Source organism: Aythya fuligula, chromosome 2 (genome assembly GCF_009819795.1).
Source record: "Aythya fuligula isolate bAytFul2 chromosome 2, bAytFul2.pri, whole genome shotgun sequence".
NCBI classification, from domain to species: Eukaryota; Metazoa; Chordata; class Aves; order Anseriformes; family Anatidae; genus Aythya; species Aythya fuligula.
In genome coordinates, this window is record NC_045560.1 from 133878227 (window position 1) to 133906224 (window position 27998).

At 40.7% G+C, this 27998-nt stretch overlaps 1 protein-coding gene across 1 annotated transcript; it reads right to left on the reverse strand.

Moving 5' to 3' along the window:
- Positions 1-917: 917 nt before the first annotated feature.
- On the reverse strand, positions 918-27802 carry TMEM64 (transmembrane protein 64). The gene is given in 6 exon segments (XM_032181144.1): positions 918-3466; positions 6903-7058; positions 12550-13201; positions 13203-13447; positions 13449-13522; positions 27676-27802. Coding segments are annotated over 6 exon segments (1449 nt in total). The 3' UTR covers positions 918-3271.
- Between the last annotated feature and the right edge of the window lie 196 nt (positions 27803-27998).

Here is a 27998-nt window from a genome sequence, read left to right on the forward strand (position 1 = left end):
CTCAGAGTGAACGGAGTACATTTATAGTATTTCTTCTTACACATCATATCTTAAGTTATTTGCAAGGCCACTGATTACCTTGGTCAGTCAAAATCCAAATCCTACCAGCCTTGGACAAAATGATGAAAATGAACACATAGCAACTGATACGTTCCATGCACCATGGAACAGCAGCTTCTCTGTTCCTCAAATTTTACCTCTCAATGCCAGCTGAACTTATGCTAAAAGAAAAAAAAAAAAAAAAAGTATAAAAATAGGATGTAAAGCTGTTGGACAAAAAAAAAAAAAAAAAAAAAAAAAAAAAAAGGATTTTCCTCTCAGACAGTATGAAGTTAGATTTTGGTAGATTTATTACACAGTTGCTCTTCCCACAAGAAGGAGGAAGTAAAACTGTTTCCATGGTGCAGAAATTTTATCTTCTACATGACTTGTAATTTAGGTATGTTTTGTATACAAAAAGCAGAAATTTTGTCACCACTGCAGCTACAAAAGCATTTGTGAATGTGACTTGTCACATATTATTTAAACTGTTCACACCGTCTTTAATTGTAGGAAGAATATCTGAAAAATTTCATCACATCGCTCTTGCATTTAAAAATATCAGTCTTTTAGTTCATTAGCACACTTCTCATAAGCACATGGATACTCTTGTTCTTCAATCCAAAAAGGCAGCTACAGATATCCAACTGTCAAAGCATTTAACAGAAGTAATCAAGTATTTCTTTAAATAATAATAATTTTTAAAATACCCTTCCCTCGTCAGTAACTCACCACCCATGGAGTTCATTCTGAAATCCTAATTTGTTACTTCTTCAAGGTAGACAAGTATCTTTGTGTGCACATACAGAGATGACACTTCATTGCACCTTATTTCCAGCTACTGCTTTGTAGAGACCTAGACATTTAATACATATCTCTTTAAAGAAATTGGAGTGAATTTATTGTATAAAATTATGATTGGCATGGTACAGAAAAGTTCCTTTTAATGCACATTTCCCATTAACTTGTACACAAATATTACAAGTATCAAGCAAAATGCAAAAGTCTTAAGAACTAGTTCCATACTACAAAAGTGTTCACATAGTGAAGTTACTCTGGTTACAAAGTGTCATGGAAATAAAAGCACTTCAAAATACATATTTGGGAAATGTTCTTGAATAGTCAACACAACCTTAAGTTAGTTAAAAAACGGAAAGAGAAAACCTCTTCATAACACTACTGCTGTTTTATCAAGATGGAGCAAAGTTCAGATCAGTTCACTTATTCAAGGATTGTTGAATTCCAAGGAATAAAACACTTTTAAAAAGTTTAGTTAAGAAAGGGCTCAATCATACTGTGATGACAAATAACGCCATCAAAAGTTATCTGGCTCTCTTGTTTTCACACAGGAGCTGTCAGAGGCAGAGATGTGTAAATGAACACTTCCAGGTATATACAGATTGTCTTTTTTTAAAAAACAAACAAAAAAGGAGACAATCTGAACTTTGATATTTAACTAGTTTAGTTCCTAAGGTCACAAGACCCAAGAACAGCCGTCTGCAAAGGATACACATTTAAATAACAAAATTGAATTTTACTACCAAGGAATGCTTAGCTGTCAAGTTATCCACGTACTGTACATCCTCACAATAAGACTGCCAAAGGCTACCAGATCTCTGCTTCCCATCTACCTTGAAGACCTATTGTTTTCAACAAGACAAAAATGGCTGGACCCTACAAACAGCCTTACAAAAAGGAGGCACAGTCATGTTTTGTTAGAAAATAACACGAAGACTGAAAGCATCCTCAAAAACTTACACAAAAATAACTACAAAATAAGTAACACATTATTGTTGTGTCAGATGACTTGTGTGTGTTTGAGCAATTGAACATTGGTGTGTATATCTACAGGAAACTCACACACACAACATGTCACCTTCAGGTGTTATTGATTTCCTTTTGCCCACACAGATACATGCATACACACACACAGGAATTATTACCAGGTTATCTAGTCTGTTCAAATGCAGTGAAAAACAGTCCATAGCACGCATAAAAGGAGCATTATCCAATACAGTGTTGTCTTGCAAAAATGGAGTCAGAATTCCTGAGTCTCAAAGACATTACTGTCCTCCTCCATTACTGGATTATTTATTTTTCCAAAGAAAACCTCTAGTTTTCATTTCTTCACTGTGATGAAATTTATAATAGATTGCGTCTTTAAAAAAAAAAAAAGTAAAACTTTTAGAAAAAAATACCAACTGAATTTTTAAAGCTTTTTAAAGGGAGGGAGGGGTTTACTTATAAAATAAAGGCCACCTTCATGTAAGATTAGTAGTGTTATATCTCATACTTTTTGTTTGAAGGATAGATTTAGCTCCCTGTTCTGGAAGCCTTATTATATGCAGGTATGTGAGCTGCAAAACATCAATCAAAAGTATTTATAAATAGGATTAACATGGAACAGCCCTTTGTTACAATCACCAAGGTGGTAAAACCAATTCAACAGTTAGCTAGTTCATGAAGTTTCCTTCAAATAGTGCTAGTCACTGCAATCTATTATAACATCTGCATTTTCCCTTTTCCTTTGCATATTACACAGTGTAACTTAAAATGTTATTTAAGAGCACTTCAGTCCCACAATGTAGGATTTAAGCTTGTGTGAATACATATGCATGGCTCTGCAACATTTTCAATGACTTACAAAAATACATTCAACCAAAATTTTATATAGGGTTCTCTCTTTCCCCCTGCCCCCCCAGTCAGAAATGAAGGAAAAGCCAAATGGTCCCATCATTAGCAAAATAATACACTCCAAGGTCTGGAAGCAAAAGCACATTCAAGGATAACATACATTGAATTGCGTACTTTCTCATTCATCTTTATCAGTAATAAAGTTCTACTGCATATAATTATTCAGCCTTATAAATAATGCTAAGCAGAAAAATATTTACCTCTGTGCTACTTTTCTCAGTTTATAGAAGCATTTCTCAGTTTATAGGAGCAAAGAAAATAAACAAAAAAACTAAAGTGCAGACTACAGGCCATGATAGGCATAATAAATGACCAAAGGTGCAGCCAGACTTGCATTTACATCTTAAGTTACTTCACCATCTTCCATTTTTTGCTAGAAGTCACCCCACGTGCAATTCAAGAGCTGGTCAGTTGGTTTGTGCCATAGTACAACCTGTAACCATTTGAATTCTTTTTTTTCAAAGCTAGTTGAATTGTCCATAGATATTTCTAGGCAATAGCTTAGGTTCACAAAACCTTACTTTATTAATACTTGAAATCACACAATATTGACACCTCCCCCAGAGAACGCCACTGTCCTTTTGTTGCAGTAGGTCATTGAACCACCGATGCTCGGCTGACAGTCTTTAACAAGAGATGTCTTCATTTCCATCTCACACGCTACAATAGCTGCGTTCAGTTCCACTTGAGCTCGGTGAACAACGTAAAACATAAGTCCTATGCTGATAACAATCTGCAAATAAAACAAAGGAGTGATATAGGCTATATGAACTGTAAGCATGAATACAGAGCAACCGTTTAGAACAAAACAAAGTCATCAATGTAAAGATTCATGGAGGCATCTATTGACTTAATACTTCATACATTGAAAGGCAGATGAACTTAACCAACAAGTAGTTCTAAGTCAATTTATACTGCTACTAGCATACCAAAACGCAGACAATACAGAGAACTTCAGTGTTAATTTGATTTGAAGATAGAGGTTGTGTGTTTCCATCGTCCCCCCATATCCTTTTAGAAAGCAAACTCCCCACACCATATCTCTTGGCAAACCTAACTCCACAAAAAAAATGGCAGTGTACCACTAGAAAGCAAGAAAGCTATTTTCCAGAAATCACATGAATAATAGGTTAAAATGATAATGGTTATCTGCAACTTGCCAAACAGCAGAGGCAGGATGATGCAGAGAAAAGGAAGTAAAACTTCTTGTCCTTGCCCCGCCAGCACGGAAGACTGCAAAAAGCAGCAGTGCTGCTTCTCAGACATCAGGAAAAAATAGGACAGAGTCACAGTTTCTGAGCAACTTACAGGAGCCTGTATGGGTTGTACTTGCTTTCTAAAGGATGGGCTCTGGGGAGGAACAGATGTTCATTTTTTTTGTTTTAGGAGGAAATATAATCCAAAAGTAAGAATTCTAGTTTACATTTTTTTTGCTCAGTATCATATTATTAAGAATTTTTTAAACTTTCACCATAGAAATCACAAGGAATAAGCCAGGACAACTTTTGCTTAGAAATCACTTGTTTAATGACATTAGCATGGACTACACTTCTGAGAGTCAGCCTTTGGTTTCAATAAAACACTGGTTACAGTCTTCTGAAAAATCTGAAAATCCTCCTTAAAAATATATAAATCCTTGAATAAAATCAAGCTGTCTCATAATGACAGTCCCTTTAAAAGAAGTAAAATCTTCTGACTTTAAAAAAATGTTTTATAAAACTAGCTGAAATCCATAACTTTCTTTAAAAAAAGAAAACAAAATAGAACTTTATGTTCTGTTGCAAATAAACATAAACAAAGGTCTGGAGTCCAAAATCTGAACTTCATTAATTGGTAGGGCTATGTTTTCCAAGACATTAAGGACCATCACTTAAAACATCTGTCAGCATGGCATCAAAGACGCTAGAATATTACAGAGTAAAAGGACTGACAAGTATGGCCATAGTGTAATTGCACAAGGAAGGCATATTGGAATCTCTAGCCCAACCTGCTGCTCAGAGCAGACTAGCTGTGAGATCAGACCAGGTTGCTCAGGACTTTTTTCCATTCAGGTCTTGAAACCTTCCAAGGATGAAGACTTGACCACTCTCTGGGCAGCCTGCTCATTGCTTCTGGTGAAAACTATTCCCTTCACTAATTCAAGTTACAGGATTCAAAAGACCGCCAACTGAAATGTCAAAAAGAGACTATGGATACCATGTTCTGAATTATTCTAAATATTCTATTCTAAAACCTTACCCAAATATTTAACCTTGACTAGTTTGAAACCAGTAGCCTCAGTTGCCTAGATGAATAATTTTAAAAATGTACACACAGACAACCGTGAAACGTGAAGGATTTTACTAAGCCAAAGTCCCATCAAAGCCACACAGCCAGGCAAAGCACCAGGCAGATGCCTGAGAAAAAAAATGGGAGAACATCAGTAATTTCTCCGCTAATGGGCTCCCCTTGCCTTACTCAGTTAGTTCTTAAGAACTGCTCTCAAGGTGGTGAGCACTTCTGTTCAAACTTTCAACTTGCACTTACCTGACCAAGTTAAACTGCACTGGCAACCCACATAACCACAAAGAAGAGTCAATGTCATTATAAAACAAACAAACAAACAAACAAACAAACTTAAGGGGGGGGTGGGAACGACACAGGAAAGACCACTAAAAACTACTAACTCCTGAAATAACACTTCACAACTAAAATTAAAATTAATCAAGTACCACTTATTTTCAATTTGATCTATTGAAAGTATTTACCTTACATGCACAAATGCATTTTTAATACTCAAATATTTCTACTAAGACTCTAAATGTGTTCCAACAACAGATAAATAACACAAAACAACACGTAAATGTGTTCCATTCCTAAGTTCCACTTAAGAACATACAAGTTTCAGGAGGGTGATGGGTTAAAATGGTCATAGTTAGTGTTTTATCTTAGCACTGTTAAACATCAGCTTTGTGATCATAAAAGGAGGAAGATAAATGACTGCAGCACGAACTGCAAGTCAGCAAACCATGGTAACTGCTGGTCTAACACAACCTAGAAGTGCCAACAATGTCAGAGAAGGCTTTAATATATAATCTTGTTCTGATATGTTCATTACCTTTATGCTTGCAATTGTCTCCAACTTCAGGCTTATCCCTAAGATTTACTGACTAATTATTTCATCAGCTAAGCTCATCAAAAGGTACTGTGCACTTCTGATTAATTTACCTCCTTGCAAAATTAGGATATTTTGGTGTAGGCATTAGTAATATACTTCCACAGTACCTTTCATCCTAAAGACCTACGCAAAACTGAAAGTGTTCAGTGTTAACGGTGAACATGGCACAGGTTCTGGGTCAAAGCACCCTAAGCATATTACAGCTGGGAGCACACAGACTTTTGTGTAGGGGTGGTTTGACAAGTCTAAAATTCGGCAGGAGATTACCGCAGAGGGCAACAGAAAAAAAACTTGACAGGATGAAATTGTGGCAGAAATAGAAAAAGAGAACACTGAGCAAGTTCTGCTTTGTATCACATGAGGTATGACAGAATTAAACTTTAACGGGAAAAAAACAAAACCAAAAGAAAGCAGAACACTGGAAACCTGTCTGTCTGGGTTATCAAGCAGTCATTATGCCCGTGAAAAATGAGTGTCACCTCAGCTTTACACAATCTACTGAAAATACCAAAGTTATAAATTAAACACTTCTAAAACACCTGCTACTTTTCAATACCATACACCACGGCTCGGCTCTCAGACTGCAGGAGGTCGGCTGCCGCAGACTAGGGAGTTGTTATGCCAACAGAGAGCAGCTCCTAATACTTGAGACAAGCATCTGCCCCGCACATCCTATAACCCAGCTCTTTTATGCTGGAGGCTCTACAATCTCAAAGAGAAACCAGCAGTGCAAAATCTCTACATCTCATAGACATTCCTAAGAGCACAGTCTTCAAAGTGAAGATTCAGTGACTTGAAGAGACAATGCTATAGGGAGAAAGCTTGCCTACTACCTCCAGAAGCAAAATCCTATCTCAAATCCCACTGGTACGGCAGATGAACAACAAATAAAAGGGATAAAGAATGTTCCCAAACAAGTAGAAGACTGTTTCTAAGAGTAATCACTTATGAAGGTGGACACAGAGTGACATTACTGTTACCAAACTCTATGAAACCCCTCGTATTAACTTACCTGTAAACTGAATATAAAATAGCCACTAACACTTTGTTCTGCGATCACATCCTCCATGGTACGCAAGGTAGTGCCCAAGTATGAGTTCAGGAGCTGAGTAGGAAGCAGCCCAACTGAAGAAGCCATCAAGTAGCTGGGTAGGGACAAATCTGTAACCTATCAAAAAAAAAAAAATAATGTAAGAAGCCACAGCACAACCTACATGTGTAACCAATTAGACCGCCTCTCCCAGAAACATCTGTGCCAAAAAATAAAAACAAACTTTTCACTGTCAGAGAACACAATAAAACAATATGTGGCTAGTTTTCATCTGGCCTTTTTAAAGTTACTACATTTTATTTAATTTCATCGTACATTAAACAATATCTCTGTGCAAAAGTCGTAAGTAAGGATGCAATTACACCGTTCGCTTGAGATGTTTATTTCTTCATGGTGAACAGAGCCCTGCAATTTATGAGACTGCGAAGAAAGTATTTTACCAAAAGTGAAAGTCTAAAGCAAAAATTGATGTATATCATCTATTTCCTATGGGTTTTACAAGTATGGCAACTAATAAAAGAGGTAATTGTTCAAAAAGTCACTGTACTAAATAAGATCAAGGTAAACAGAATGGCAGATACAATTTGCCTCTGCAATTGGAGTTATATCTCTCTTTAAGATATATATATGTATATTGATTATATGTCTATAGATATATAAATAGGCATCATGAAGATTATCTACCAAAGGTTATTTTATATCAAACTTCGATTAGTGAACAAAACAGTAAATATGACTATAGTTCCTGTTATTTTTTCCTGGAAAAAAAAATGAGTAACATTTCAAGAGATCTTCATCTCTTTGCTGAGAAATTTCTCTTTGTAGCCCTTACATGGACAGTTTATATGGAACAACTTACATAGCACTAGCTAACTATCAGCAGCCACTGAAAAATGCTAAAATCAAGATCCAAGAGTCCAATATAGATTTATGCAAGAAAATGAAAACAGAATGAAACAATGGGTTAAAAATAAAATGTCTATAGAAAAGGCGATTTTGAAACAAGCCATCTAATGAGTTTTCTAGACTATTCAGTTGATCAAATAATAATAAAACAAGTTCTAATTAAGAACAGCTCCTAACACTGGGAGTCTACATGGAAATTATTGACCTTGACAGTTCTGTACAATGATGAAGACAAGAGAATAGCAGCGAAGTTATTTATTTCATCATACTATTCTTAAAATAAACTTTGATTACTATGAAAGTCACAATGCTGGATTCTCGCAGCTCTAAGCACTATGAGTGGAAAGTTTTAGGGAGAAGGAAGGGCAATGGAGGAGGAAAATGCAATGGAGCATGAAGATCAAGAATAATTCATGGGAATAAGATCCAATAAGCCAATTCCAATCTTCACGCTGCAAATTACAGCTCCCATGGACTTAAATATATATCAGCAACACAAATAATATATTTCCTTCTCTACCCAAGTTTAATTTAGATTTCTAATGAAAAAGTGCTACATAATCATGTCAGAACTTCATATTTGACTGATGCTTTCAAAATAGTTAAAAAAAAAAAAAATAGTAATCTGGGCCATGTAATAGGGATACATAACCAAAACTTCCCTTATTGCCAAGAGAATGAAAGAACTGCTATTAAAAGTCTCTGATATACTAATGCTGAGGCAAAATTTGCTAAGTAGGACACTGTCATTAGATCTAATGGAGCTGGGAAAGTTCCCAAAGATTGCTTTAACACTCCTGGGCACCTCTTTCATTTCTGAATATGTATTAAGGACACTCTAGTTGCAGAGGAGTGTGTTTGCACATCTGTCCTAAAGCATCCGGACACTCTGGGCCACGAGAGAGACAGCTTCCAAATGAAGGAGAGGCTGCCAACAGACACGCTGGACTGTGATTTGTGCATCCCACTAAAAGGAGAGATAATGAGAGGAAAGAAAGAGTCTGTAGGTGTCCTTTTAACTCCTGGTTTGTGGGTTTTAGATCTACATCAGTATCGCTTCCCCCAGAAAGGGTAAGAAACAGATGGTGTCCCTACCTGAAAAAAAAAAAAAAAAAAAAAAGAGACATTTTCAGTAAAACTTACGGCTTATCTTTCCTTCTGCAAACTTGTACCTGTTCTAGAGGTCTGCCAAACTGCAGTCTGTGTGCCACACCGCCAAACAGAGGCTCCTAGTGTTTCTAGGGAAAGCTCACGTCAGCAAAAAAATAACACCAAAATCCCAAAGCAAGCATGGCTACATCTGTGTTACAGGCTGTAGCAACATGTTAAAATAAATTTAAGAACAAACTAACTGCTCTGTTAACAACAGTGTTAAACAGAAACTCTCCCACTGAGCCCTGGACAGGCTTTGTCTGATAAAAAATTTTGTGCTTTCTTTGCAGCTGACCCCTTTGGTTCGTTTCTGTCAAAAAACAAATGCTTGTGTCAGGATGCTGTTAGGGGGTCACATGCCTCTGGGGACTGCTGCAGACTTCCCTCTCCTGAATTCCTGAGTCCACGTGTTTCAGATCAGGTAGGCTTAGCAGCTGAGAGCAAAAGACAATACTGATGCTTTTCACTTACTCGAGGAAAAAAAAAAAAAAAAAAAAAAAAGGGTACAGAACAAGAAGAACCAAAAAATAGCTACCAACTCTCCAACAAGCAAAGTAAGCAGGCTGCATATGTGCCTGCAAAGCACTTAACATTTTTTGAACTCTGAGAAGTATTAGTGAAATATTTCTGGAACCGGAGACATTCACTTGGACACTAAAGTGTTTAGTCAGCTTACCTCTCCTACATCACACCCCTCTCAGAAAAGAAAAAAAATAATTATGAATTCTGATCTACGCTACACCAGGTACTGCAGATAATCAGTTTGCATGTATCTGTCACCAGGGACCCACTAGCTGGAAGGAGGTGATAACCTGCATACCATGCCCCCATCCAGACCTACCTTCAAAATGTTCAGGGTTGCAGAGGGGAGAGGGCTGTGCATGGGCAAACAAACACTTCACCAGGAGCTATCAGCACAGCACTGGCCACCCTGGCAGCACGTTACAGGAGCAAGAAATAAGCAAAACCCACTCAAAGAAATATACAAACATGCTTTCATTTTACAAGTCCCAAGGTTTTCCAGAAAAGGCATGTAAATATATTACTCTGCTGCTCCCAATTCTCAGTGCTTTCCCAGAGAAGCGCAGAATGGCCTCAAGGAGTTTGTGTCCGCCTGGTGAAAAGCTAAGAAGAAATTCCTGTTTCTTAAAAAGAAATTTTCTACTTAACACTGTTTCAAAAATATGATCCTATCACTAGTCAAATGCCAGGAAGCTCTCTTCCTTCTTCCCATAAATTTCCCTGCAATTGCAGCTGCCCACAGCACTCAGCACACGGTGTGTGCCAGCCCCGCAGATGACCCTTCTCACCTCGAGGTTATCACTTGGTCCCCAGACCTCATGTGTCACTTCCTCCCTTCCCTTTCATTCAAGTATCACCAGTCACTCAGTCTCACCAGTTTAATTATAAACATGAATACAGAAAACAAGCGTAAACCAGACTGATGGAAAATTAAAAGATACTTAAGTTTTCTAAAGACTTCAGTTCACTCTTCTTCACTATTAAGAACAAACCTTTTCAAATTCATTGCTTAAGTAGTTAGCACAGGGAACAAATGGACGGCTAGGACACCCCAAACCCCCTTGCATTTTAAATTTAAGTAGTGCATTAAGTTTTCAAATAAGTCAGTTTTCAAAGAAATCACAGCTAAGTCTATGTTGGTAGACTTCTGTATTTCACACATACCTTAAACTTGACTCAAAGTGAGAAAGAGCTTTGAAATCCCAGATTTGGTGCAACATTCTTATTTTTCAGTAATGTAGCAGTTCATGTTAAATGTTCTCAATTAAAGATTGAACACTACGTTATTTGACTAAGCTGTAAAGTAATAAATCAGGAGTAATAAATGCAACTCCCCAAACTAATTTTAGCAGGCAACATCCAAGTTATTTGACTTACTCAAGAATCTAGTTTCATCTCATTTCCTATTTGTTATTTTTACACTGAAACCTCAGTAAGAAAATTACTTAGCTCGCAGTGCTCTGAGAATACAAAATACTGATTTACAGCATCATTATAATATTACACTGGCCTGACTACTCTGCTGAATTGTTTCCAGACATAGCAGAATGGTTAGGCCCGGAAGGAAATCATTTTAATTTGGTAATTCTCTGCTCTCTTCTGATACAGCACTGCTGACTACTTCGGGTGAGACCCAGGAGCTATGGAAAACCAAAGCATGACAGCTCCCAGCCATTGAAAGGGTCCCGGCGTAAAAGCTTCATCAGGCTCGGGAGGGTCCCAGGCAGAGCTGCGTGCCCTGCTCCCTGCTGCTCTCGTCCCACTGGCCACGTCTGCATCCTCAGTCCCACAACAATACAGAGGAGTATATAAAACATAAATGAAATGAGATTCTTCTCATTCCTAACAACGAAATGGTTAAAGGATCTACTTGAAATAAGTGGCTACAGCTCTTGAGACTAATGCCCCAGCACCCACATCTGCTATTAATTTTATACACAGTGATCGTTTATTTGGTGTGCAGGGGAAACCCTGAATATTCTGTGGATGAACTAGCTTAAGTTCTGCTTAAATACGAAACTTGGTATTCAGTAATCTACTCACTTCAACCAGCTGATTCTTCAAGATTAAGCAAGCACTTCAAAATTAGGACTCCAAATGAGGAAAGGATAGTGTGCCGTAAGAAAGTGGCAGACCAAATGGTTTATTTATAGGGTCTCTTCCTTAAAGCACATAGGAGTTACTGTTAAACATTAAAAATATTGCCCAATCTGGTGTGCTTTGTTTTGATTTCTCCACGTTAGCAGACACAACCGAGGCGTACAACAGTCTGAAACGGATTCTTTAGACAAAGCATTTGGGAAGAGCTGAGGTCTGAGATTGGCACCTCATCAACAGCGTGGACTCAAAAAGGTATACACCGTGTCCTTCCTTACTATCTCCTTTGAGATGATCAAAAAGGACAGAAAGATTGCAAGTTTTAAATAATAAATTATTTGTACAGTATGCATCTATCTTCATCTAGAAGCAGGAAAGAAAAGCAACCCAGTCCTTTGCCAGACTCATTTGAACTCACTTTCACTGATGCACCGAGTCCCTTTCCAGCTCTGTGTCTGTATCATACTGCTCTGCCCAAAACATGCTGCCTCTTTCACACGCAAGGACTTAACACCATGTATGGATTTGCTAGATGCATGATACATACAGCAACCAAAGAACTTTAATCTGCGCACTGCTTTCTTTGCAATGCAAACATTTATGTTAAGTAGGTTAGGGAGTAGTTTAGACGAGGCTTCTTGAAAATACAACTTTTCCACCCACGCGGATCACTTTACAAGACACAAGCTGCCAAGTCCTTCCACAGATTTTGCTACAAAACATCTCAGTGCATCCTCCCAATGCTTAAGCCTCGAAAGGGGGGCAAGCAGACCATAACTCTCAGGCAGTGCCACCGAACGAAGCACCTAGAGAGCGTGTCTCCTCGGGGACACGCGGCGATGCTAGCAGGAGGCAGCGGGCTCAGTTTTATCACCGCTAAAGGGAACCGAGGCTCCTCGGCTTCCTCCAGCTGGCCCCATGCAGGACTCACCGCGAAGACGGCGTTCTGCAGCCCGAAGGGGATGGGTGTGAGCCTGGCCAGGGCCACCACCTTGAGGCCGCTGCCGCCCTCCACGACGCGGACGACGGCGCTGAGCGTCGTGCTGCCCTGGATCCTGGCCAGCGCCCAGCGGGCCAGCAGCCGCCTGCAGGCCACGTGGGCCACCAAGGTGCCGACGAGGACGCCGAGCACCATCAGCCCCATGCCCAGCACGAAGCCGTAGAGGTAGCCGGCGGCCACGTTGAGCAGGATGTAGCCCCAGCCGCAGGGGAAGGACACGACGATGAAGCCGGCGGTGAAGAGCAGCACTCCGGCCAGGCTGTCCAGGCTCTCGGCCCACAGCAGCAGGTCCCGCAGGTACTGGCGCACCAGGGCCAGCGAGGCGAAGCAGAGCGCGGCCAGCACGCAGACGCCCAGGCAGCTCTTGCACCAGCAGGTGCCCAGCAGGCAGCAGGAGCAGCGCCAGCCCCGGGGCTCGGCCAGCCCGGCCCCTCCGCCGCCCGCCTCGGGCAGCTGGCACAGCAGCAGCTCGGCCGGCGCCAGCCCGCCCTGCTCGCCGTAAGGCCCCAGCAGCAGCCCGCCGGCCCCCGCCGCCTCCGCCGGGACGAAGCCGTCGCCGCCTCCTCCTCCTCCTCCTCCTCCTGCCGCCGCTCCCCGCCTCCCCGCGCAGCCCGCGGCCAGGGGCGGCCGCTCCCTCATCGCCCCGCCATGGCCCGCTGCGGGCGGCGGAGCCCGGCCGAGGGCCGGCCGGGGGCGGGGAAGCGGCAGCGGGGAGGGCGGGAGGGAAGGGGCCGCGCTTCGGCTGCTGCTTCTCGGCCGCCGCCGCCGCCGCCGCTGCTGCTGCTGCTACCGCAGCCGCTGCCGCCTTCGCGCTGCCTCCCCTCGGCCGCGCCGCCCATCTCCCGCTCGGCTCCGGCAAGCGCCCGGCGGAGCGGCCGTGCCGATGTGGCAGCCCCGGACGCCGCTCAGGCAGCGGATGGGGAGGAGGCTGCGCTCCGGGGGCGGCGGCAGGCGGCAGGCAGCGCCCCGCTCCGCTCCGCTCCGCCGCGGGGCTCGGCGGCAGGCAGCGCCCCGCTCCGCCCCCAGCCCCGGCCCGCCCCGCTCCCATCCCAGCCCAGCCGGCCGGGTGTGCCCCAGCCGGGCGGGGGGAGCCTCCGGAGCCGCCCCCTCGGCTTCGCCTCACGGCCCCGGGCGCCGCCTCCTCCCCCCCGGCTCGTAGCCCTCCATCGGCCCCTGTGTGCCCTGGGGGCTCCTCGGCCCGCTTCTCACAGCCCTTTGGTCAGGGAGGAGGTTGAACTGGGGGGCTGCAGCCGGCTGTTTTCTGGCAGAAGTGTGTGCTCGAGGAGGCTCTGACTAGCCGGTTGCTTCCAGCCCCCCGGGATGTGTTGGCCGCTCATCTCCTCTACGTGAATGGGCTTCCACAAGCACTCCATTTTCTGCCTCTCCACAAAGTAGAGACACCTCCACCAGGCAGCATCTGGGGTTTTGGGGTGACAACAGAGCCCCAAACGGGGAGCCAGCAGCCTCCAGCAAGCCTGGGGCACAGACGGACCCTCAGCCAGCAGCCCCAGGCCTGGGCACCCAAGGGGACTTCTGGCACAGCTGCATCCTGCTGCTTGCAGAAATGAGGGCAGCCAGCTCACCCAACCGCTCATCGTGTGCCTGTAGGCTCCAACACACTTTTGGATGATTTGTGCTGGAGTTTTGAGCTGTTGATAGAAAGAATGGGGCGGCCTGAATAAGCAGGGAGGGCATATTTGAGATGGGTGTTTTCTCAGAAGCCTCGCCTCTGCTCGCGGGCTTCGCGCTTTGCTATTGCTCTGGCGTTACTAATGATAGCAACAGCACAGTGCAGAAAGGGTTCTGTTTTCTTTACAGCATTTAAAAGTACAATATGCTCCGGTGGAGTTATATTCTTCTGCTGGGAAATTTACCAGCGGATACAAAATGAGAATGTGTGTGGGAGTTGTAAAGGTTAAAAGATGATTAAACAAAAAAAAAATAAAAATACCCAAATCTCAAAATGAAGAACGTGTCTTCAGGAACATACCACAAATATGTTCACTTGCAAAATATGCCACCCAAAATGATATAACCTGGGTAATCCAACAAATCAGCCTAAGAAAATGACAGATGTCTTTGAGCACCACAGCAGAATGAAACAATCCTGGCAGACTGTACAGCAGGGAAGCTGCAGATAAATACCCATGGCATAATCGGTTGTGTTTTTTTTTTTTCTTTTTCCTTTTTTTTTTTTTTCCCTGTTATCTCTATCTGAATATGATCTGATTTTGTGTGTGCCCTTTTCTCACGATGCAAACACAGGCAGGGTATGTATAAATGATAATGTCAAGAAAACCCAGCATCCCTGCTCATGAAGGATGAAGGGCATACTTACACTTTCAGTAAGGCAAACTGGGGAGAAGTGGTAAGGTAAGTTCAGCAGAATACCAAGAATATAAAATATTAATTTCTGGTTTTATACTAAGATCACATATTACTTACAAGCAGATTCAGCTTGTCTATATTTCTGTTCAGTACCCTTGCTTCCACAGGCAATGAAAAAGCCTGAGTGGAAACGTCTTTCAGAGTTGCATACTTTACACTGCCCCTATATTTCTCCATTTAAAATGCATCACCTTGTGCTCAGAGCTGTCATGAATCATCTGCTGCCACTCCTGAAGGTTGCAGGGTTCTGTATTTATAATCACAGAAAGCAGATCTGAAAAAGGACTGCAAAAGTGTACGAGTAACACAATGGCCCACCTCAGTTACAGTGCTGATATTAGACTCCAATCTATAAAATTATTGTATCTAGGTCATTAGTGGAGATTCTTCTACTGTCCTGAGGATGAAGGATAGAATTCCTTGATCTCACCCACTGCCTCCCCTAAAATGGCTAATCTCCTCATTATACAGATCCTCGGAGTGACAGCTCAGGAAGCAAAGACAGCACACAGATTTTGGGTGACGCTGAGCATGGTCACGAAGCAAGAACTGAAACATCTTGGGATAAACATCCAAGCGAGGCCACAGGGGGTTCAGCAGGAGCCCAGCAGAACTGGGAGTCTCTCCTGCATGCAGAGCCAGTGCAGCCACAGAGCTGAGAGGCAGCATCGGCTGGCTCCTGCGAGTCTTGCCAGCATGCCTACTTTCTTATCATCTGAAGGGGCCAAAAAGCAACCTCACCCTTGAAAAACTGCCAGCTGCTGGGCTAAATGGTCCGCCTTTCAGACTTACTAGTCAGTGAGTCATAAAGTATTCCTATAGCAGGGATGAAGTAGTTGCAGTGGACTGATGATATAAGAAAGGCAAGATCTGTAAGGGAAGGCAGTTGGCTTTTGATAGACTAATCACTATACATAAAACAAAACAAAATAAAACAAACAAAAAAAAAAAAAACAACCACCACCAAAACAAACAAACAAACAAAAGCAAAAAAAAAACACAAGCTCTTGGCTCTTGCGCACACTGTTCCTGGACATTCTGTGCTCCAAAAGATAGCTTTTTTTTTTTTTTTTTTTTTTCTTACTTTCCAAGTAAGTTAGTTGATTTAGTAAATAATTTCCAACAAATGTTGTCTAACCTGTTCTTTAAAAAGACACATCTGGCCTTGTATGCCTCAGAAATTATATGAAGTAGTCAAAATAAAAGTTACAGGTTTAGTACATGTGAGTTTAAATATTTACATTACATCAGTTGGGACTACTCCTTTACTTCCTCAGGTTGAGGTACTTCATCTATCATTTAAGGTATTTTTTTTCCTCTCTTTATATTTTATTTTACTATATGCCAGCAATTCAATTTGACACCTTCTCCAAGAAAATGTGTTTCTATAGGAAGGTGCTCTCATGATGTGGTAGGTTGTACTGGATATTGAAGAAGTTTCATCATGTGAGTCTTCTTCCAGGCCTGTTTTGTAGGTCCAGGATATTTTTGTCAGGATTATCTGCTTTTTGACCCCAGCAAACTGATTTTGTCAGCAGAAGTGCCTCCATCTTATCTGCAGTGTTCCTTGTCATTTGTCCTCCACGTCCATATGGAGAAAGGAGCAACACTTTGCTCATGCAGGCAATGCAGATTTTGCTGTTTAACAGAGGATGAGTTGCAAATATTTTGGGGAAAATATTAACAAGGAGCAAGCTATGACCAGAAAAGGTATTCTGGTAGACCAAAGTAGGTCCGCAGGCTCCGGGTTGGGCACCACTGATTTAGCCTGTTCAGTCAGGAATGTTATATTTGCATTCACAACTTTGTCAGTGAATGAGAACTATGCTGAAGGATAATGCTAAAGGATAAAAAGCTATCATGTAGCTTTATATGTTTTTTTTAATTATCCAGTGAAAGGTGGTAGTTCGGATGTTGTGTCAGGAACAGGAGGTGGAAGAACAAAATCAACACTATTAGCACATTAGGATCATCCATTTGTTTTTTGGACAAATATTGATCGAGATGTAACAAAGTTTGCATGGCTTTCACCTGGAGCTATTTAAATTTTTAAATAAAAGACATAAACATAAAAAATGGAATACCCATAAAACTCAATGAATGTGCCCATAGAGAGTACTATTTGTTAAGTCGTAGAGTGGGAATCCAGACTGTTATTTTGCAGCTTGATTGATTAAGTGTCTACATATAGGACTAGAAACTTTATTACTTTATTTATAGTCCCAGCTGCCCAGCTGAGTGCCATACAATCATGTTAAAATCATTCAATGATTTGATTTACTGTCATAAACTCCTATAATTCGGAAACTTGATGCATTTTCATACATGTTTGTACAGAAAACGTGGTTAATACAGCAATTAAAAAAAAAAAAAAGAAGCTACACAGTACAAACAGATTTTCTAGAGCTGTATGAGCTGTATGTAAGGCATGAAGAAAATTAAATGCATTAAGCAATGTGCTGACATATTTACATTGAAGGGAAGATTCTGAGACATCACTCTGGTATTAGATATTTTATAAATAGTGCCAGAGCTTAAACAAGTCCATTTCAGTTGAACTATGGAAATTTGTGAGGGTTTACAGGATATTCCTTGGAGTGTCCTAGCCAAGAAAGAGTAAATGAGAAATCTAAAACTTTCCTATACATAAAGCAAAAATACAGCGATATGCTTGGTACATTTATATCTGCTTTCAGCAGTTTCAGTAACAGAAAGCTTAAGATAATTCTTTTTAAAGACTCACATGGGATTTTTTCTCACAAAAGGATATCCTTAGGTTAATAGAAGAAACTTCCGCCTATTTTTCGTTCCATTAGATGACTGCTTTGTTGCCAAAAGACCACATTAGTCAGGGGCAGTTGGTGCAATGTAGTATAGCTAGCCAAAAGTTTGGAAGTCATGAAAATGGTCTTGAGGACCAAGCTAGCATTGGCAGCCCTGGAAAGAGGTAAGCTGTAGAAGAAAGACACCTTATTATACTGTCTTCCTGAATTGCACTGTGCAGAAGTGGGATGTACCTCACAATGTTTACTGTGGAATTACTTATTTTTACTGGGGCCACAAGTGAGAACTCTATGTTCTCGTGCAGCACAATACCTGATGAAGTTCTTGAGAGCACTAATGTTTAGAAATGCTGTTTTGTTTGGAAGGTTTGTTTGAAATGCATTTCAAAATGCATTTAGATGACATGAAATAATGCATGGTGAGCAAAGCATACTTAAGAAATAGGTAACTGTTTTAGCAAAGTAATTTGGTGAGGTTGCTTACATAGTCTCTTCTCCACTTAAAAGTAACTAAAAGAAACATATCTAAATACATACCATAGTCAGGGCACTTTTAATGGAAGGAGTTTAGGAAAATGGAAATGTTAACATATCCGTAGTACCACATTCCCATGCTTCCATGGCTTTCTAGCAGCATAACTTACAACAAGCTATCACATTTGTTTTGATACATCTGCAACACTTTTAACCCAATCCCAGGAGTAAAAGACATATCTATCTCATTTTAAAGCATTCTAGACTGAGTTGAAAAGCAAAGAAAAATAGACTGCATTTTTACTGTTTCTATGGCAAGGGTATAGTTCTAGCAGGTTATCAACTGAAGGTCAGTTTCTCATTATATTTTTGGACTAGTGATTTTTGTAAAAGTATTTACCATTAAAGGTTAACCCAAGATCCAAAGATTCTGGCTTAACAGCACAGTAATATTTGACTGAGTTTTCCCGTTAAGCTTTGTCAAGCAGCTTTAACATTAGTTTCAAGGCAGCACTGAAGCAGAACATCGTATTTGAGTTTGTGGGTTGGATAAACAAACACATATTTAAAAGTTTGCTGGTACAAAGCAGGCCATTGATCTCAGTTGCAGTAGTCAAAGATCAGAAAGAAGCTCAATGGATTTATTTTTTATATGTTGTCTTGATTTATAATTAGCTTTTAAGTAGCGAAGTTTAAGCCGCTCTTTCCCATCTTTGTTGTTATTCCTTTATCTGAGAAACCACAATGTGGTAAATGCCGGCAGGCATTGAGCTGTGTTTTTTTGTTTTTTTGTTTTTTTGTTTTTTTATGCCTCTGAAGAAGGATGAGGATTGAAAAATTTCCAGTTTCTAAAATCAATGGCAGAATTCTTGTCTAAGCATTACACTATATCAGGCACTGTTACTGCAACAAAACACAGTTACATCAATCTACATGTTTACAATCCTGCTTGTAGTATATCTATTAAATTGTTTGTTTTCCTTAGTTTCCAGCCAGACAAACTAATGAGTACAAACTTCCTCTGAGGGTACATTCATATTTTACATTAGATACCAGTGGAAAAATAATAAAAAATATAAATTAAAAAAAAAAAAAAGCCTAATTTGCTTCCCATTCTAGTTATTATGGTCCTAGCCCCATGCAAAAGAACATTTTAACTCAAAGCCCTGTAAGTCAGAGTTTGGCACACTGCCCAACCCTCCTCTGCTGTGTTTAGAGGAGTGGCAGATTATGGCTGAGTTCAGAAAATGGTTCCCAGTCCATTCTAAGTGGTCTCACCTCTTAAGTGCTAAGACTGAGACATGGAAAGTGTGGAAGACTCCACTTCTTGCCAGCTTTTTCTGTGATCTGGTGTCCACACAGCTCCTCTAACAGCTGGGATCACAAACACCACATAGTTGAAAGAGCAGCAATCCATTAGGCTCAAAATAAAGATTTTGTTAAAGGCTTGGAGTGTCCTCTCTTTCTTTTGAAGCATTCCGTAGTCCACAGCAGGCTTAGCAAACACTCAGGAACTCCTAAGAGGTGCTCCACATCAAGCAGCTTAGGAGACAGACGGAGAATACAAACAAATATGATTGATAGATGAATAGATGAGAGAGCGAGAGCCAACAGGACTTAAAGAAAATATGTTGATAGTAAACCACGTGAAAAAAGGCTGTGTTCTTTTTTTTTTTCTTCCCCATCCCCCTCAAGACACAAAAGGTGCCGAAAACACAGAAATGCTCTTTGGTAACTCTAAATGGAGTCACGCATGAGAGGCTACAAGAGACATGACAGAGGGACAGGGGCTATATCCTTCTCTCCAGCCCCAAAGTACTTTGTCCAGGGCACCATCCTTGTGCCCTTTTCTACACTTGAGGGCAGCTTTTGTATAATGAGGAGGAACCTCTAAGGCTGAAAGAGACAACCCTATACACAGTAATTAAGATTAATGTGTTTGCTAAATATGAAACCTGTGTACAGAGCAGATCTCTATAGGGCACACAGCTTATGCAAGTAGGAGTCCAGGTGCATGGCAATTTGGACTTTTGAAAACAAACATTCCCAAACTGAACCTCTTACTCAGCTCAACAGAGCCGGAATAGCTGTGTTAAAAAACCTTATGACATGTTGAAACTACGTATTGATTCTAGGATTGATTTAAACTGCTTTAACAATGATACCCGAAAGCATGTGTTTAAACTAAGGTTATTTAGTAAACCTGGTTTAAATGATGTTGTTAGATAAAACTAAAAAATAAAAAGGATCCCAAAGCTGATCTTGCAAAGACTTAGCATGACATGAATTTTAGTCATACAAGGAGGCACTTTGGTCTACCCTCTTTCCGCAGCCAATAAAATTCAAATAAAAATTGTAGACAGTTGGCTACAGCATTACTAAACAAACAGAAAAGCTGCATGTCACTGATAGACATGTTCGGGCATAGACTTCTGCAAAACTTGAAAGCATCCAGAGGTTTCCACTGCTGAGCTTTACAGCTTATCTCTTCCTCAGCTCGGATCTTTACCTGCATTTGGGGTTTGTTGGTGTAGGTGGTTGGTAGGAGTTTTAAGCCGTCTACACCATTGCTGCTCAATCTTTAACAAACTTCAATAGTTTCCACTGGACTACAACAAATCTTTCAACCGTCTGACTTTCCCGTATGTTGCTTTCCCAAAACACTATATAAGCATTTACTGTTGGATTTATTGCCTCCATCTGTCCCTTGGAGCACTTAAAATTACTTTTATAAAATATGCATGCATTAAATTAAGCACATTATACATTTGAATGAATCTGCTTTAAAGTGCTTTCCAAGTCGTCAAATGAAACAGGCAGCCTGCAAACCCATCTACCCCTTTAGAAAATAAACGCATCAGCAGCATATCAAAGATAGCCCAGGAAGATGTTCCCAGCCACAAAATGCAGTCTTTCCACGTTATTCCTCCCAAAGCAACACAAATTATTATATGACCCATTGTAGCAAGTCCTAACTCAGGGAGATAATTTCTTCTTCATTGAAAGCGCACCTTAAAAGCTTTCTCCAACACTGACCCGGCTGTCTTTAAAAAACCTCTATGTAGGAGGTAATGTGTTTGCTTGATTGTTTACTTCTTGTGAACAGAAATAGAAATAAGGCAGAGGGTTAAGTTAGACACAAAGTTAGTTATTACAAAAACTGGGATTTGAAATCCCAGTAGTTCTTTTCTTCTATTATACAAATTTAATTTTTGTGAGTTATTTTCCATAACAGGTTCAAAGATGAACATATTTTTTCTTTCAAAAGAAAGTTTAGGATTCTTCACCTGGACAACCCTGGCTATGTGTACAGACTGGGGGCTGAGATGCTGGAGATCAGCCCCACAGAAAGGGATCTGGGGATTTTGGTCAACAGCAAGTTGAACATGAGCCAGCAGCATTCTTTGGTGTCCAGGAGGGCCAGCTGTAACCTGGGGTGCATCAAGAATGGCATTGCTAGTTGGTCAAGGGATTGTCCTGCTCTGCTCTGTGCTGTGCAGCCTCACCTTGAGTCCTGTGTGCAGTACTGGGACATAAAACTATTAGAGAGAGTCCAAATGAGGGTTGTAAAGATGGTGAAGGCTCTAGAGGGCAAGACATGTGAGGAGTAGCTGAGGTCCCTTGGTTTGATCATCCCAGAGTAGAGCAGGCTGAGGGGAGGCCTCATGGCGGCCTGCAGCTTCCTCACAAGGAGGGCGGAGGGCAGGCGCTGAGCTCCGCTCTCTGGAGACAGCGACAGGACCCGAGGGAACGGCATGGAGCTGGGACAGGGGAGGGTCAGGCTAGTGGTTAGGGAAAGGGTCTGAACCTAGAGGGTGGTCGGGCACTGGGACAGGCTCCCCAGGGCAGTGGTCAAGGCACCAAGGCTGCTGGACTTCAAGAAGTGTTTGGACAATGCTTTCAGACACATGGTCTGATTTTTTTGGGGAGGTCCTACAGGGACCCAGGAGTTAGACTCAATGATCCTTGTGGGTCCCTTCCAGCTTGGCATATTGTATGATTCTATGATTCCATGATAAGTTTGTGCAAGAAGAAAACTTTCCCCAAATTTCTTCATATTTCTCAGTTTGTTTTAAACATTCTGAAAATTCTGTTTCAAAGTACTTTGTATTCCTTCGTGAAATAGCATTCTTTAGTAACATACAGATATATCATACTGTTCCATCTTTAGGAAAACATTAGCTTTCACCATTATGTGTGGTCCCAGTAGTAACGCTCAACATCATCCTTTATTTCCTCTTTACACTTAACAGTGGGTGGTTTTATGTTTTCCTTCCTCCACTGTCTCCTTCCTGGCATTCTGCCTATGGCCATGGGGTAGCAGGCATATATTACTTCTTCAAGCAGTCATACCAGCTACTTCAGGCATGCATATCTCTTCCAATTAAGTTCTCCATGCCCCTTAGCAGCTGTTGCTTCTTTATCACTTTACTGCCAGATGGACAGCAGGCACCAGTCCTAAGCCAGGACCAGCTGAGATGCCATTCCATCCTTACAACAGAGGCACTGTTAAATTCCACACTGGAAACTGGATAACCTAACCAGATATATTTATTTTAATTACAATCTAGTTTCACTCTTCTTTATATGTGGTAATAATAATTGTCTGTGAGACAGGACTAATTTTGTACCAACAGAAATACTGAAGAGCCATTACAAAGACATGTACATATAATTCTTTAATGGGTCCTGAATGCAACTCCACACCACTTCAGTACAAAATTTGCCTTAATCTGAAGCATTCCTAATTTTTTATTTGTGCAACAGGACCTCTCAGATTAGTTTTACATCTAGAAAGACATACAAGAATGTTGTTTAAAAAACAATTGCTATGGGAGTTACACTTTAAAGCACAAAGTCGATCTCACCTCCTCTAAACTGCACAAAATATCCATGAAAAAATCATTTGACAGGAAAAACAAAAAGATGAAAAATCACTGAAATATATTTGGATTTGTTTTTAATTTGAGCAAATAGTTACAATGTGGGATACCAGCGTCCCTCAATACAAAGCAGACCAAGTTACACTGCTAAACCGAGTATATATGCTGCCATGATAACCTGAAATACATCGTATTATTGAAGGAACTGGTATGCTACTTGCTAATTATGACTGGAATAAGACTATGGCATGCTCTACTATGAGCATTTCCATTCCACAATAACATACTGCAATTATAGCAAAGAGGTGGTGGTGCCTTTTTTCTTGACCTATGAAGTTATAAATGTTTCATGTATCATTGGTCCAAGGTGCCAACAGAACTGCTGGATTGCTGCAAAAGCATTTACTTCCTCACAAAGCAGATGTTGTAAGCCATTTTCTCCTAAATCATTTTCTAGATTGTATCTGGACCCACACTCCAGCAATGACAGAGACGTAAATTACCTCTGCTCTGAATTCATGGGCAAACTAACTTGCTGTCCCTCAGGACCTCTGCTACCCTCAGGGGCAGTGACATCACATGTGCAGATGTCCCAAGCTGTCAACACCCAATTCAATTTATTTTGCTAATTCCTATGCATTTTGTGTTACAAACACAAACTACGTGTCTGGCTTACACTTAGTTAATGTGCTAATAGAGGTTGGCAAGTGTGGAGGAGGATTATGCCTTTCTTATTTGCATGCATGTCATTAAATAGATTTAGAATTTGGTTTGTTTGTTTGTTTTCTTTTGCAGTAGTTATTATTATTTTTTCATGGATTTTTTTTTTCTTTCTTACATGGAGGTGGAAATGAAAGTATTATGAAGTTCCATGAAGAAAGGAGAAAACTGGATGTGAAGTATTAAGCTCTTGCAGAGGTCAAGTATCTTGGGTCTGTGTAAGACCTTCAGTTTTTGTGATTTCTTCCTCATGTTTGCCTAGTTGCACCCTCCTTTAAAATTTGTCATGTACTTTAAACTATCAACCCTTCAGGTGTTCCTGTTGTTTCAATATTCAGTTGTCCATTTGGCCAAAGGTAACAGCTGACTAAGTAGCTGACTACAAAGCTGACTTAGGCAACACCTTTGGATATGGTTTCAGAATTAAGACAACTGATCATAAATCCAGTGGGTAGTGATGAAGTTGATCCCAGTAGCTTCCTGAGAGATGCGGAAGATTTTTGCAGTTATCTTTTACATACACACCAACTCAGGTGTGTCTGGAACAGGAACAACTCATTGCATTGCCTTTTGGAATCCATGAGAGAGTCATTTATTTTTTCATGTCTAGGCTTTATTTAGCATGTTACTTATCTTAGTTTAAGCAACCCTTTCCTATCTTTGTTGGTATTCCTTTCTCTCATAAACCACAGATGGAGTCCATTGAAGATAATCAAGTTGATCAGGTGTGATTTACCCTTGGTAAATCAATGCTGACTGCTCCAAGTCATTTTCTTCTCCTTCATGTTCCCAGAGGGCTTTATTTGCACTGTGTGCCTCTTAGAAAATATGCAGAAAGTATTTCATCAGAGTATATTTTTTTCATTGCTGCTACACCTTTCTCATCACATATTTTATGATACAATACATAAACTATGAATAAATCATTTCAACAATATAAAACAAACATAAGAAGGACTGGATCCAACACTGATCCATCCAGATCTGGGCACTGGGCTGTGTGTGAGACCTCACATTGTGTGTCTGAATTTGTGTGCCACACAGGATGAAACTAAGGAGGGATGGGTAGGGAGACGGAGAAGGACAGGAGCCACCCAAGCTGTTCCCCTTCCCTCTTTGCCATCTTGCCTCTCCCAGTAAGCCCTACCTGCAGGCTGTTGTCCTCACAGACAACTCTTTCCCTAAACAGATAACAAAATGAAGGATAGAGGTTAATAAAAAGACTATGAAACAAGTAGTTACATAGCTGAAGACTTGATCTTATTCAATAGAGCATTACGACAGCTCTAGGACAAGTTATCCTCTTTGACGTTGGTGGTTTTGCATGAGCAGAAAAGCCAGGAAACACAGCACCAGTTTGGTGGCTTACTAGTCTTTAATGTAACAAAAGGCTGCTTCAACAACTGGCATAATAAAGTAGCTTTAATTCCACTGCAGCAAGTAACGAATTTCTAATTATGAAGAATTATTTAGAATTTTCCCAAAGGAATTATTTTCAAAAAATGCTGGACATTCTGTCTAAGAGCCCCTTCTAACCTGTCACACTTAAAAGCATTCCAGATTCTCGTGTGTGCTGCTCAGGGGACCTCTTTTTGTTTTATTGGTATACTCTAGGGAAAATAAGCAACAACCAAATCATAAAAGGGTTGATTTTTTATTATTTATCATTACAGCAACTTACTGTTGCTAACCTCATTGGGAAATTACATGGGGAGGATGGTGAGTGAATGAGTTAAATATGATTGACTGAAGCTGGGAAAATAATGAGAAGTCCCAGGGAAGCACACAAGAGAGAACTTCAACAAAATGAGAGTTTTAAGGAGATTTTTTTTTTTTTTTTTTTTTTTTTTTGGCACAAGCACCCAACGCCTTCATGATATACTTTGATCTGCACAGTTTTGACAGGACTATTTCCAGAGCCTAGAAGGCCCTTCTTTTTGTGTGAGAGGGAACAGTCTGCACTTGCCACCCCTGGAAACAAGTGTGGGATTCACAGTTCACCCAGAGCTCCCAAGAAAGTAGGTTCACATATGTAACCTGCATTTCCTTCTGATAACTTAAAAGCAGCTGTTTTCAAGCAGTTTGTTAAGAAAAGTATAGAGTAGGTTACCTGAGTTTGGAAAAAGTGGATTTATACCCTGTATAACTGGACAATAAACTACTCCTCCACATGCCAGCATTTTGATCAGTGCAAAGCAAGTGTAAGAAGCCACAAAATATTTCTCCACTTATTTCCTGTCTTTTCACAGAATGCAACTGTCCCTGTGGTTTGGAAACCAAACCAGAGAAGGAAGCTGTGATTTCAAAGCAGCACAATACAAGGGAGACATTTAATGTGGCAACAGGATACTGATGTGCCCGCAGGTCTACAAAAGAGTGAAAAAGTTGCCCTGCTGTTATGCGACCCTTGTGGATTCAGCTTGTTTGTGGCAAAGGTCACCACTATGTGGTCTGGAACAGAATCTGTGTTACCAGGAGAAGAAAAGAAGGAAAGTCTGGTCAACCGAGGGGACAAACTATAGAATCAAGAGATTTCTCCTATCTCAGAGCTTGAATAAGAAAAAATGTGCCAAAGAATGGTGAAGACACTGAATACCAAGATCTCTCAGAGCAGAACACAACCATGTGTGAGCATTAGAAGAAAATCATGTTGGAGGGAGGCCAGCCAGCCAGTCCTCTAGCAGATCTTTGCTTTTGGGGAAACTTGGGAAATGGCTGAACTTTACGGTTCTTCCTCTCTGCAGGGGCTGTACCACACTGAGTCTCACTGAAGTCCTTTCAGGTATAAATTACCATCCAATGTGATTCTCCATTTTCATTTTTTTAATTAAATTTCTGTGTACTCCAAACTAACATAACTACTGCTCCTATTGTAGCAGTTACACTTTATTCCCTATATTTCTACAACAGAGCAATTAAAACTTACAGAGAAGTGCTCAAACTTATTTTGAGTTTTCTAACTCATAGAGATTAAATTTGGAAATGTTATTACACCTTGCAGCTTTGCCTCACCTTTTTTTTTTTTTTTCCCAAACAAGACTTTAAGACAGCAGAGCCTCCTGCAAAGGAAATAACCTCATCAGCCTTCTGAATTGAACTACATAGTCCTGTTTCAGTGTGGAACAGACTAAAATTAGTACTGAACTACAGATGTAGCACTGAAATAAATTCCTAAAAAATTGAGATGACTTGTAAAAATTGGCTGGAGGCTGCAAGGCTACTATAGCAGCCATATAAAAGAGCCTGTACATCTTGTACAGCTCTAGCAAAGGGTAGCAGTGGAAAAGAGATTTTTCCCAGAGCTTGTTTTGGATATCACTTTTCAGTACAGCTAAAAACATAACCCAAAATAAAGGAAAAAAATAAGATTAAGTTATGACGTTATCATCATAAGATGTTAATTCAGTAATGGAATATGTTAAAAATAAGAAACAGGAAATTATTCTCTTGTTTCCTGAGCTTTTATTAGCTAGCCAGTGCAGAGCAGGTTCTGGAAAAAGACACTTGTTTAACAGTTGGACAAGAATCAAGAGATAAATTTGAAGGACATCTCCTTTGCAACTTTCGTGACAGACACAGCATACAGTATGGCTCCTTTAAAAGCGTTAAAAGTCAATCCATTGAAAGATGCTGGCATACTTTTTAGAAGAGGCTCAAAGTGAAATTAATCTGCCTGAGCTGTTGTGTCCCTCCATAATTTATTCTAGCTGTCCTCATGTGGTGTTCACTGTATCAGCATGCCAGTCAGATTTTCTCCGAGAGCATACATGTATTATTAGTCTTTGCCCTTTATGAAGTCTTGGTTTTACCTGTGTTGTATACAATATAAGCCCAAGAACCCATCAAGGACGCATCCTCTATGGATCTCCCACAGCCCAGCAACTTTGGGACTTCGGAGACTGAAATGTCCGTTGTGATTCCCTTGTTTGGGTCCATTATGATGCCCTTGATTGGGTGTGTACACTGCAGTGGGTACAGACTCTCACCTATTCATGGAGTTCAACTTCTAATTGAATTGGGCCAGGTGCACAGGTGGAAAAATACACTAGGATTTTGCAGCCTTAATCCCTTATCATGAGAGATTTGGGCTGTTGTAAGCAGAGAGAAACATGTATGAGATCTTGGTACAAAC